Here is a 12,774-nt window from a genome sequence, read left to right on the forward strand (position 1 = left end):
GACACAAGGAAGTTGAGAAAGACAAGGGGCTACTTGCAGGAGTAGTTTGTCATTTATAAATACTATGAACATCAACAGCAGTTCAGGTATCTGAGAGTGGCTGCCTTGATCAGTCTGGAACCGTTTGAAGAGCTGCAGTGAAACTGAAAGGCTCCTGTGCTGCAGCCCTGTGACTGAAAGGACCAGTTTGTTTAGCCAGGAAGAGTCAGGAACACAGAACACTTTGAGGCAAAGACTTCTCTTGCAAAACTTCCTTGAAAAGAAAGCCATCAGTGACCTGACCTTAATGCTGAATTCCCCTTCCATCAATCTGGACATGGGGGTTGGACTAGATGATCTCCAGAGGTCCTTTCCAACCCTAACTATTCTGGGATAGCAAATGGCTTCCTCCAGCAGCAGCACATCTTGCCCTTACAGAGGCTATTATCCCCTTAAGATGATGAAATCACTGGTTTAACTTTCAACAGTGCTCTTCTATTTTTTATTAGTTCTTTCAGGCCAGTTTTCTCTCCTAAAAAGCAACTGTTTAACTGAATGTCCAGGTGAGTGCCCTTATCAGGAGACCCTGGGGAACAGCTCCCATTGGAGATGTTCAGCTGAATTCCTCCTTCAACAAAGAGCTGAGCATCTTCCTCAGGGGAGGCAAGAGAGCAAGGAATCAATGTAATGGTAGGAAGTTGGTAGGGCTCATGCTGTCTAGAATTCCTCCACAATTTAGTGAAACAGGTTCACACCTAGTTGACTAAGAGAGGACACAAGGCCTCCCTGAGCAGCACTAAGCATGGTCATGGCACAGAGGTTGTGGCACTGAGAAGCCAAACAGGGCCTTCCTTTCCTCACCCTCCTGAGTTTCTCCCGGGGAAGGTTCACCCCTGGCTGCTTCTCCACTGCCCAGGCTTTGCACTCACATTCCTCAGCTAGAACCGTTTGCAGAGTTGGGAACAGGGGCCACTTCCACATTTCCACCCTGCACAGCTCAGGGTGCTCTGAGGTGGCAGAGGAGGGGCTGTCCTGGAGAGCTCAGCAGCCCAGCTCTTCAGCCAGCTGGGACTCTTACAGCCAAGAGACTGACAGAAGTGAATCTAAGAAGCAAAGATTACAGATTAGGAGATTGACTGCTCTCATCTGGCAAGTACTGAGTGCACAGAAAAGGGGAGTTTCTGTAATTCTCAAGACATTTTCACCATTAACCTGCCATTCAAATATGAATTTGGGGTATATATTGATGGAAGCTGGTTAATAGGAGAAAGGAGCTTTTATTATGGAACCTGCAGCACAACTTGGCTCCCTTCTTGGGAATTCAGGAGGAGCAGCTTTTGGGGAAAGAATGTAGAATAGAGAATTCTTTTGGCACAGAATTTTCACAGAATCTAATGTTCTGTCTCTTCAGGATTATCTCCCCCACTTCCTTTAAATCTGATTAGCAGTACAGGATTCATGATTAACAATACAGGATTTCCCCTTGTTCCCCTCAAGGGCAGAACTGGGACACGTTAGAAAATCCTCTCCTTTTTCTTACCCAGAAAGCAGTGCAACTACTTCCAAGGTTTTCTTTTTGCCTTCTATTCAGGAGCAGGAAAGACCCTTCCCTGCTGAACAAAAGGGAATTACAGGCCTCTGAGCAGCAAAATAACTGATTTTCTAGGTTTTCTTTGATGCTGCTTTCCACCTTGATAAGCAATGCTATAACCAGCCATGGAACTCCTTATGCACAAGACAGTTTTGATAAGGGCAAGAAAGGGGATCCACTTTTTTAGTTATAGCTACAACCCAACACCACTGAATGATCCAGCTGTATCTGCTCACCTTTCTGCAAATTTTAAGACATTGCTGACATTCCAGACAGCAACTGTTCTACTGCAATTCACTGAAGCATCAGCAAAATGCAGGTTCCTTGGGTTAGTTCCAAATCTAGGAAGTTAGAATTAGCCTAGGCAACATTCCTTGAAGAAATAGGATTTTATCTATTGTATTACTGGTGCCACAGTAAATCAAATTCAAAACATCTGTGCCTTTTATAGGAAGGGGGCATGTATGTGTAAAATGCTGGCAGTTTTTGTTGAATCCATAGAGAATCAGTTCTGGACTTAGTACAGTATGTCCCAAGAAGTGTTGCTATTCCTGTTACCACTCTTTTTTCTTCTCATCCATGGAGACTCCACCAGGACCCAGTGCAACCACGAGGAGGAGCCCTCCAATGACAGACATGGTCTGGAAGAAATCGTATTTGAGGAAGTCGTGCATGGGCTTGTAGGCTGGGACGGTCCAGAAGGCATTGAAGTAGATGTTGATGCCAAAGAGCCAGATGACCAGAGTCAAGGCAGCCAGCTTAGTCTTGAAGCCAATTGCCACCAAGATAATCAGGGCTGTGCCCACAATGTTCTGCAGAATCTGCAAGGAAAAAAAGCCACGAAAAACACATTTTACTTACACAGTTCTTAAACAGATACACCAACATCAGAGCAGAGCTTGGATAAGTTCAGTTGTCATGGCATAGATAACCTAATAACATTTTCTGAAGTATTTAAATTTACTTATAGATTTTCTAAAGTATTAATTTTACTTATAGATTTCAATAAGCACTGAGATCCTGCAGTCCACCTGGGCACTGGTGCTACATTCTAGTTGCTGAACTCGTACTTCAGTGCTGAGATACTTACAGAAAAGAAGTTCATGTCAAAGTGTAGCAGTGTCATGAACATGAGGACGAGCAGCACTCGTCCCCCCAGCTGCATGTACTGTTTTGGGGAGCTCTCCCTCATGGTGGGGACACCAGCAAACATGCTCTTCCCCTCCGAGCGGGACTCAGCCAGAAGCAGCAGCAAGCCTCCCCCAAGGGCAAGATTCCTGCACAAATGGGAAAAAAGAGGGGAAAAAAAAGCAGTTTAGTACAGCTTGCACTGATCTGTATCTGTAAAGTCTTATCTGACAATGTCAGTAAGGATCTGTGAGAGTGAGGAGTGACTTGCTCTGCACTGTGGGATGTGTTTGTCTGTGTTAGACTTCCCAGCCCCAGCAGCACTGAGCACACCCAGGATTTGGGGGAGCAGCCTGCCAGGGAAGTCCAGCACCCACCACTCAGGCACAGTTGCTTCAGGGGCCGTTACAACACGGATTTCATTGTGTTCAAGTTATTCTGTACCTCAGGTTTAGCCATATATGCCAAAGTAGTTCAGAGGTTGCTTTGAGAAAACAGAGCAGCTGAAAAGTTACACATTGACAGGGCTGTAGTAACCCAGAGTGTAGCTCTTGTGCTGGCCTCCCTCAGAGGGGTGCAAAGGCAACAGCCAGCCATCACTCAGGGCCTGACAGGAAAGCTCATGTTTATAATCTTGTCTTCTCCTTAAGGAAGGTGTTAAGAGGTTTAAAATCCCAGAAACCACTCCAGTGACCACATGCTGTAGTTTTCTCAGAAAATGGCTTCAGTCATGCAGAAGCAAAGTTGCTATTTTTGCCATTTGGGAAATAAAAGCAACTCTGACCAAGTGTAGACAGTTGGTTGAGCTCTCAGCCAGGTCAGCAGCAGAAGCACTTGGATCCTAGTGGGTTAGGATTAGTCTTTCCCTTCCTGAGCCTGCTCTCTTTAGTTTAACATCATCCCTCCTGATTTTTCAGGAGCTATCATTTCTTCTTTAATATAAATGCATCACTTGTAAAATCTTTCTAGTAAATACTATGTACAAATGTCATTTCCTCTGCCAGCAAGTGTCAGTTTTCATTCTGTTTCCATAAAAACGTCCAGAAGCAGGCATACCTCATCAAGAACTTCAGGTCCCATAGAATGCTGTATGCAATAGTCTAGACAAAGAATAAAACAGGTTAAAACATCATATAAATGACACTGAAGTTCTGAGTTTCTGTTACAATCTCAAGTCTGTATCTGCCACGGCAGATTTTGATTATAAACACAGTATAGTGAGGGAAACAAGGTCATTACATCAGTGTGGTCCAGTGAGTCTGTGTAACACAGGGAAGGGAAGGCAGAATTTGATTTGTGCTTTAGGGTCCCCAAAATTCCCTGGTTTTGTAGGGGAAGGATGCTACTAGATAGGATCCTTTGTGATGGGAACACAGCTGAAGGCCAAAGCAACTGCAAGTTCCACATTTGGCTCATTAACTGACATCCAGGTAAATTGCCAGTTACTTCTGCTAAATTGGTCAAGGTCAAGTATTGAATGAATGTCTCCAAGCTGACTAATTGCAATTACATCTATTGGGCACATCAGGAGAACAGAAGCAGCAAAATAGTTCAATGCCATCAAGGACTGGCACTAAGCCAGGGTGGAGAAAAATTCCAGGGTTGCAAGTTATATTTAAACACGTTGGGAGTACTGGGGCTAAGAGAGATTTGAAAGATACAGTTTAGAAGGGATGAAGATTTAAGCCTCCTACCTGTAATGCTATAATTCCAAACAGTCCAAAGCAGGCATATTGCACAAAGTTCCTACTCAGCACCAGGATACAGCCACCTGAGGTGGGGAAATTGAACACAGTTACACTTGGAAAAGCTCCTGCAGGAAGGCTAACTTGGATTTTCCTTTTTCTTCTGTGAGATAACTGTTAGGCCCATCATGCTGTATTCCTTTTCCTTAAAAGGTTAAAACTCAAAATCTTTCTCAAAACTTCCATCAGAAAGCACCAACAGCCTTTGTCACTTTGACATGAGGACTGGCAACTGCATTAAATTAAGGTGACTATCTACACCAAATAGTGAGGGCAAAAAATCTAAAACCAGACACGAGATAAGGAATTGGCAATCAGGGACATAATATAAACAGAACAGGATTTTTCCCCTCTCAATTTCTGACAGCCTGAGCCCACCCAGCATACACACAGCACTGCACTCTTTCAGGGATTATTTTGATTCCTGAGCTTTGGAAATATTTCTGACACAAGCACCTCACTCAGGCTTAAATGCACCCTCTCCTGGTTAAGAATTTGCCTTGGAGATGAATGCTCATAAAAACAGGAGGCTGAGAAAGTCTCAACATGGCCCTGTTTAAAAGAACAGGAGTATTTCATTTAGAGAACTCTGGGTGTGGCTTGTATTTATGGATACATGTACAGAACTGAAATCAGATTGTCCTGATGAATTCTTGCCATCTCTGACTCAGAGCACTGTGTCACAAGGAACTCTCTACGACTGCTTCCAGGAAAGGCTGAAGCAGGTCAGTTCAGAGCTCTTTCCATTCAGCCCATGCAGTACTATCATTTCTGAGCTGTCAGGAGCTATCAGGAAATCAGCGAGGCATCCCACGCTGCCATGATTAACAGAACTCCAGCCACACTGGGGGGCTCTGCCTGCACCTGAACAGCCCCAGAGCCACTTACTCAGCTGCCCAAAGAGGTTTATGATCACAAAGATGGAGGCCAGGAAGTAGCCACAGTTCCACGTGCCATCGATGTAGTCCCTCTGCTCACTCCACTGGAACCACATGCGGATGCCATCCTCCAGGAAGGTGCTGATCAGGCACAGCCGGGCCACGTGGGGCAGGTACTGCTTGGTCACCCTCAGGAACTGCAGGGGCACACAGGGCATTAGCAGGGAAGGCAGGGAAAGGGACACAGCAGGGATAACACAGCCCTGCTCTCTGCACACTGAGATCAGCAGTTCTCATGCACTCAGGGTCACCAACATCCAGAGAGAAGCTGGGACTTGGATTTTATGAAATGCTTCTTCACCCACTGGGAGCAGCAGGGGAAACCTGTTGTCATTCTCCATTGGAATAGGACTTGGAAAAAAAGCAGAATCCAGCACCACATTTCTTGTAACAGGAACTGTGCTTTGATGGAGTTCTCACTAATGAAGGCTGACCTTGGTTTTAGTTTCTCTATCTCAGGGTTTCATGTTACAGCTCAGCTATCAGATAGCCTGGAGCTGAAAGGGCAATCCTGCTCCCACCCATGTGCTCAGCACCCTGGGACAACCCGGATTCAGGGAGCCAGGCTGAGAGAAGACAAGTTCTGTACAAATTTAAAAAGATGACTAAATTGTTTGCCAAACTCATTCCCTCCAACAGCTCAGTGCAAACAAAGCACATGTACTCGAGCAGCAGCAGATCTGAGCTCCACATGACCACTGCATGGAACTCTGTCCTCTAGGCAGGTTTTTACTTCCATTCAAAGGATCATCTTCTGCAGGAAGGAAACATAGGTTTACAGCCACAGTTCAGTGCAGTGGTTAAAAGGAAATGATATCATCATGCAACAGATGCTGAGCTTTAGTTTTTGGGAATGGAAAATGTATCTGGGCCCCCTTCATCTTGCAGGCTCCTGGATCAGTTGGCTCTGCAATTACAACAATTAAAGGAACAAATCCAAAACTGCCAAACAGAGTCTAGAGGGTGGCGTTCTATAGGTCTGTGGGGTGCACAGGAAAGCTTACTGCCTCTGGGTTAGGACAAGTGTTTAATTGTCAACCCATTTTCTAGGCAGCACTGGTTATTACTTAATTGAGACTTCCAGCAGGAAGGAGACAAAAACCACTTCTGACAGTTTATTCCTGCCAGCAGCAATCAGTCAATACTAAAGGCTATGCAAATGACAAGCCTAGCTCACTGTGCAACTATAGATTATCACCAGAAAAAAATCAGCAAACATCCTTAATGGTCAATTAAACAGTTAATATTGGAACAAACTGCACTGTTGTACTGCCTGTATCCAGAGTCTAAGGGTCAAAATTCACCTTAATCAAGTGCATTTTAAGTGCAGCTGTACTCTGCCTCCTGAAGGCTGCCACTTCAGGCTTTTTTAAGCCATGTCAACAGTTGGATGAATGAGTCAGAAGAGAATTTCTGATCTTTGTCACTCACTGAATGAGACACACATCTTGGTTTACAGCTTTCCTCCCTCCTGGGTTTCACTGTGAGGTTGAGGAAACTTGCTGAGGAATACTAAGAATAAAGTTCTTACAAACCAGAAGTCTTTTGTAAGATACAGAACAAGCAACTTTGGTCTAGAAAGAAATGAAAGAAGACAAGTGCTGGGAATCTGTAAGGAAAGGATAAAAACAATGCTGTGGTAAGGCTGAAAAAAATCAGCAAATAGAGAGTATCTTCCTCCAAGCCTCATCTCTGCTGTTTTGAAGTGGGAGTTGACCTCATTTTCCCCTTCCCTGGAACCATGAAGAGCACAGGTGAAGGATCCAAGAAGACATTTAACATTTACCTGTTCTCTTGGCAGGCAGAGGGAATTTAACACTGGCCATTAAACACGAGTGCACACATCCAATGGGCTCCAGACAAGTCAGACAGGCTGCAGCCCATGGCAGCTCCAGTGCTAAGCAACCTCACAGCACACACATCAGCCCTGGGCACCCACAGCCCCTGGAGCTGCACTCCAATTGAACCCCCTGTACACAGCAAGCTCAAATAAGCTTCAGAAACAGCCTGTGGGAACAAAAAACTGACACAAAGGAACCAGGAGATCCAGAGAGAAAGGAAAAGAAAACAACTACACCACGATTACAGGAAGAGAATGTACCAGGCATCAAGTGATCTCACAATTAGAGGATCTGGGTGTAAATCACTCGAGTAATTTAACTAAAGATGGAATAAATGACAAGAAACATGAGAGCTCCAGCAGTGGGACTCAATGAATAGCACCAGTCACCCTGGGTCTGGCCCTGCACAGCACCAGCACTGTGTGGCTCAAAAGCTGCACCCTGAGCCCACTTCCTTTAAGATTCACACAGACAAAGTGGGAAAATTGCAGTTTGATACCTGCAGCTAAGAAATGGGACCTGAAACACACCCTGCACTGAGCACAACACATCCAAATCCACTGATGGAGGAGGTGGCAGCACTAAACTCACAACATCAAATAACTGCAGGGCTTTTTCTGCTTTGGGCTATGCATCAACTGCTTTCCACATGTCCTGTCTCCTTGGAAGAGGGGAAACATCATGAGAAAAGACAAGAAAATGCTAAATAAAACTATTTTAAAGAAGAACAGCTGGTTCTGTATTGGCAGCCAAGTCACTGACATATGCCAGAGGGGCTTTGTGTTGCCACTTCCCCCTCTAATGGGATTAGAAAGGCAAAGATAGATTTAAATGCTCCTTTAAGTTTAACAGCCAAAGATGTACAAGAAGATCCAGGGATCCTTTAATCAAAGCTCTGCTCAATCCCCCCATTTTTCTAAAGGAGGACTGAAATTTTCAAACCCATAAAGGCCTGACAAAAAAAGAGGCAATAAAGTGATTCATTTGGACCCTACCTCCAACAGTTTCACATTTGCTGAAAGTCCACTCTATGTCGATAAAAGTGTATGTACCATGGTACAATTACAGGTATTTTAAGTCCAATAAATGGATATGAGTTGGGAATTTTTGCAGGTATGTTCTGTCCAGGCACAAAGCCCTTTCCTGTGTATTCATGTATCAGGGAAGTTCTGATTATGGTGAGGAACAGCACACTGCTCATCTATACAGAAACCCTCCTGAGCTGCACAGCATTATTAGTGTAGAGCTTCTGATAAGGCATATCCCAAATATCTTGAACACTTTTAAGGGATTGCTTTGTTCTAGGAGAACAAATTCCTCCAGCAGCCTGGGACACCACTGATCATTCCTGGAAAAAGATGCTCAATCCACAGAGGAAAAAAAAACAAAAAAAAACCACTTTCTTTCACCAGCTTGGATACATTCACTCAAAGAGATCCCACGCCAAAATCATAGGGACAGCAAAACCCATCACATTCATTAGCCCAGTGCCTACAAAATGCTGTACAAACTGGGACCAGGCTTTCCCATTTATTTCCAAAGGCAGGAAGAGGGCTCTGACCCACTAGAGCATTGCCAGCAATATTAATTAGGTTTTTAATTGCAGGAAGATTTCTCAAAGCTTTCCCCTTCCCTTCATACCAACTCCCTTTTCCAAAAGGCTATTTATTAATGAAACCTTTAAAATGGTACTTTTAGTAATTTATTGCATTTTACTATCATTCTTCATGGGAAATGTTTTCCTCAGCCTAACCAGAACAGGCTACTTGGCTTACAATGATAAACAATCCGTGCACTGCCATGACAAAGTTCCATTTTTTTAATCTAACTGACAAAGTTCAGACTAACAATGAAATGTTTTCTTCTCCCTTCCATTTTGTACAAAATAGGATACTGAGGACAAGAAATAATGGGTTCAAACTGAAATGTAAGCTAGAAATTGGGGAGAAATTCCCCCTTGAGAGGATGGGGAGACCCTGGCACAGGCTGCCCAGAGAAGCTGTGGCTGCTCCTGGATCCCTGGAAGAGTCCAAGGCCAGGTTGGACAGGGCTTGGAGCAGCCTGGGACAGTGGGAGGTCCATGGCAAGGGGCAGAACAAGATGGGCTTTAAGGTCCCTTCCAACCCAAATGGTTCTGTGATTCTGTATCAGAATTATCTGGACAAGATAGATCAGCATTTATCTGGAAAAATTAAACAAACTCCCCCAGTCTGGCTCTCCCTGCAGCCCTCTCACTGCTGTGCAATGACTCAATAGTCTCCCTGCATTTTTGTTCATGAATCTTTTTTTTTTGAACAGCAGAAATACCAAGCACCCACATTCCTAAGGATTTATTCCTAAAGATTATTACAGACACTAGGAAAGTTGCCTGAGCTCTGCTCCCTCTTAGGAAGGGATTACAAAGGAAAGACAAGGCCCCAGATACAGCTATTTTCAGTACTTGGTGGCTGCACTGAAGGGGTTGCCAAGTAATATTTCAACAAAGATCACTAAAAATGGGCTTAATTTCTGAGTATGTAAATTACTGAGTTACTAACACTGAGCTGGTGTTACAGTGTCCCCTCACTGCAATTCCTTACAGCTCAGAGCTGCCTATTACCAGCAATCTCACCCTCAGTATTGCACCTCACTCGACCTAAACATGGAGATCACTGAACCAAGTGACAAAAAAAACCCCTCAAATTTTTCTGCTCCCCAGTTCAATAACATAAGTGCTGGTGAGAGAGAAAAGGGGAATGTAAACCCTCAAATTTTTCTGCTGCCAGTTCAGCTCCCCAGTTCAATAACATAAGTGCTGGTGAGAGAGAAAAGGGGAATGTAGCCTTGGGAGAAGTAGGACAAGCCCTTTCACTGACAGCTGGCTGTCTGGCAAGGTTAGCTGCCTGTGAGAGTGCACAGTTCACCTCTGGATTAAGAGCCACTTACTACTGCTGAGCATCTTGGCACCTAGGGCATAATTTGTTAATTCAAAGGGAAATTACAGTATCTGAGAAAAGCTAAGCTTTACTCTTTGAATTTAACGAACAGATTATTCTTGCTTTTGTAAGAGACATTCAGGATTTCCTGATAAGCCATGGAATTAGCTCTAACATTCTCCCACAGGGGTTTTATGCTACAGAAATTAAGACTCGTTATGTACAGAGTGGAAAAAGCAAGAACATCAGTGAGAATACATTCAGCTCCCAGAACAGCCACTGTCCAGCCTCCACCAGGGGAGTTTCAACAAAATTTCAGTCCAAACATTCCAAATACTGTTTTTAATCCAAGATGAACTAACAGCTCCTGTAATGCCAAGCGTTAAGCTCACAATATATACCAAAGGTTAGTGTTTAGCAAGTCACTCCTACATTGGTGTGACACTGAGCCTCAGCAGCACAGACAGCACTGAAAGGTTCTGATTGAGCTACCAGGCAGAATTATCACAGGAGTTATTACTCAGAACACCATAAAATTCTTTTGCAATCAGCTGGTAAGAAGAGCAAAACTCTAAATTCTGCAGCTTAAGGCAAGACTCATCTTTAAACAGGATGTGGCCAAGCACAAGTGAATTTGTGCCATTTAAAATTCACTTCAGGAGGAGGCAAACTACATTTAAGATGGACAAAAGAGCTTTCAGCAGAGTGAAAAAAGGGGTGTTAAGGACATCTAGAAATAACCCCACAGGAATAAACAGAGAGGTGTTATAAAAAGGTCAGAACAAGCATTGCAAATGTTGGCAAGCAATGTGAACACTGCAGTGATGGTTTACTTTCAGCTCTAAAAGGAGCAAGAGGACAAGGTAAACAGAGAATGACCAAGAAAATTCAGATACTCCTTAAACTGAGTATTCCACACACTACAAAAGCTTTAATCTAAAACTCTAAATCAAGTTTTCCTTCTTCCATCTGCGGGTGGGGAGGAAGTGCAGAACAGGTTTTCCCAGTGAAATCAGTGAAAGACAGAGGCAGCACAGCCCCCTCAGAGCTGTGACGTGTTATTGTGCACCACACAACTCACACTAAATCACAGTGGTTGTAGAACCAGGCAGAATCAGATTTTCCAGCCAATTTGCTGAATATGATTACTTGCTGCTTCTCATTGTCGATTAGATGAATCACCATGACTGTGAAGATCTTTGCAACACCATCCCCAGCAGAGCAACTACTTACACTCAAAATAATCCTGTTGTCAGACATTGTAAGAGATCACAAACTTCTATTTAACAGAGAAATCACTCGGGCCTCCACTGAAATAAACGTAAGAAGGTTTACAAGACAACATCAGCTTGTTTGCTTTCCTTTTGCCCCAGTTCTGAGCACAGCACCACGGTGCTGACCAACCTTTTCCAGTTTGGGCTTCCAGACATGAATCAGGGTTTCACGAAATCACAGAATGGTTTGGCTTGGAAAGACCCTAAAGCTCATCTGGTTCCAAACTCCTGCCATGGGCAGGGACACCTTTCACTAGCCCAGGCTGCTCCAAGCCCTGTCCAGCCTGGCCTTGAACCCTTCCAGGAATCCAGGGGCAGCCACAGCTTCTCTGGGCACCCTGTGCCAGGGCCTCCCCACCCTCACAGGGAGGAATTCCTCCCTAACATCCCATCTAACCCTGTCAGGTTGGATAACCCGGGCACTCTCCCATCCCTGCCAGCTCACACCGGCTCCCCACACCCCCCTGTGTCCTCTCCTCCACCAGCCGGGACGGCTCCTGCTCTCCTTCCACCGAATCCCTCCCGAGAGAAGCGCTGTCCCCAAGGAGCACTGGCTGTCCGGGAGGCTCGGGCGCTCACCCGAGGGCAGCGGCGGCCGCTGGGCCTGCGGCGGTGGGAGCCGGGCCCGGGGTGCCCTCGGAGACAACTTACAGCAAACTTACGGGAAAGATGGAAACAGAAGCAGGCAGTGAGAAGGCAAAGTAGAATGGCTACAAATCGAAAGAGAGGAAACTCAGGCTGGGCATCGGGAAGGAATTCTTCGCTATGAGGCCCTGGCACAGAGCGGCTGCGGCTGCCCCTGGATCCCTGGCAGTGCCCAAGGCCAGGCTGGACGGTGCCAGCAGCAGCCTGGGCTAGCCGAAGGTGTCCCTGCCCACGGCAGGGCTTGAACGAGACCATCTTTAGAATCCCTTCCAGCCCAAACCGCTCCACGGCTCTATAATTCCATACACCCACCGCCCCGCCACAGCGCGGCCCCGAGGCGGCAGCGACCCCGCCGCCATCCCGGCCTGCCTCAGCCGGGCCCCTCAGCGTGGCCCCGGCGCACAAAGGCCGCCGGGCGGGCGCGCGGGGGGGAGGGGGAGGCGGGCTGCCTGAGCTCTAGGGGGAGGCGGGCGGGCACGCACCTGGTCGGCGAAGTCCTCGGCGGTGTTCATAATGTCGTTGTGGCCCATGGCGGGGCCCGGGCTGGCTCGGGGCGGGCGGGGCGGTGGCGGGGCCGGGCCGCGCTCGGTGCAGGCGCTGCCACGTCGGACGGGCCGGGCCTTGAAGGCGCCGCCGCGCCGGCGCGCGTGGGGCGGAGCCTCCCCGCCGGGACACGCCCTCCAGACACGCCCCTCAGAGCTTTTAAAGGGGCCGCGCC

At 46.2% G+C, this 12,774-nt stretch overlaps 1 protein-coding gene across 1 annotated transcript; it reads right to left on the reverse strand.

Annotated features, from left to right (window-relative positions):
- Positions 1–203: 203 nt before the first annotated feature.
- Positions 204–12,696, reverse strand: SURF4 (surfeit 4). The gene is made up of 6 exons (XM_041407001.1): positions 12,539–12,696; positions 5,332–5,518; positions 4,393–4,469; positions 3,755–3,798; positions 2,661–2,847; positions 204–2,391 (listed from the first exon to the last, which is right to left on the reverse strand). Exons 1-6 carry the CDS (start codon positions 12,584–12,586, stop codon positions 2,125–2,127), a joined length of 810 nt encoding a protein of 269 aa, XP_041262935.1. The 5' UTR covers positions 12,587–12,696; the 3' UTR covers positions 204–2,124.
- Between the last annotated feature and the right edge of the window lie 78 nt (positions 12,697–12,774).

This window comes from Onychostruthus taczanowskii, unplaced genomic scaffold (genome assembly GCF_017590055.1).
Source record: "Onychostruthus taczanowskii isolate IOZ18803 unplaced genomic scaffold, ASM1759005v1 scaffold25, whole genome shotgun sequence".
Classification (NCBI taxonomy): domain Eukaryota; kingdom Metazoa; phylum Chordata; class Aves; order Passeriformes; family Passeridae; genus Onychostruthus; species Onychostruthus taczanowskii.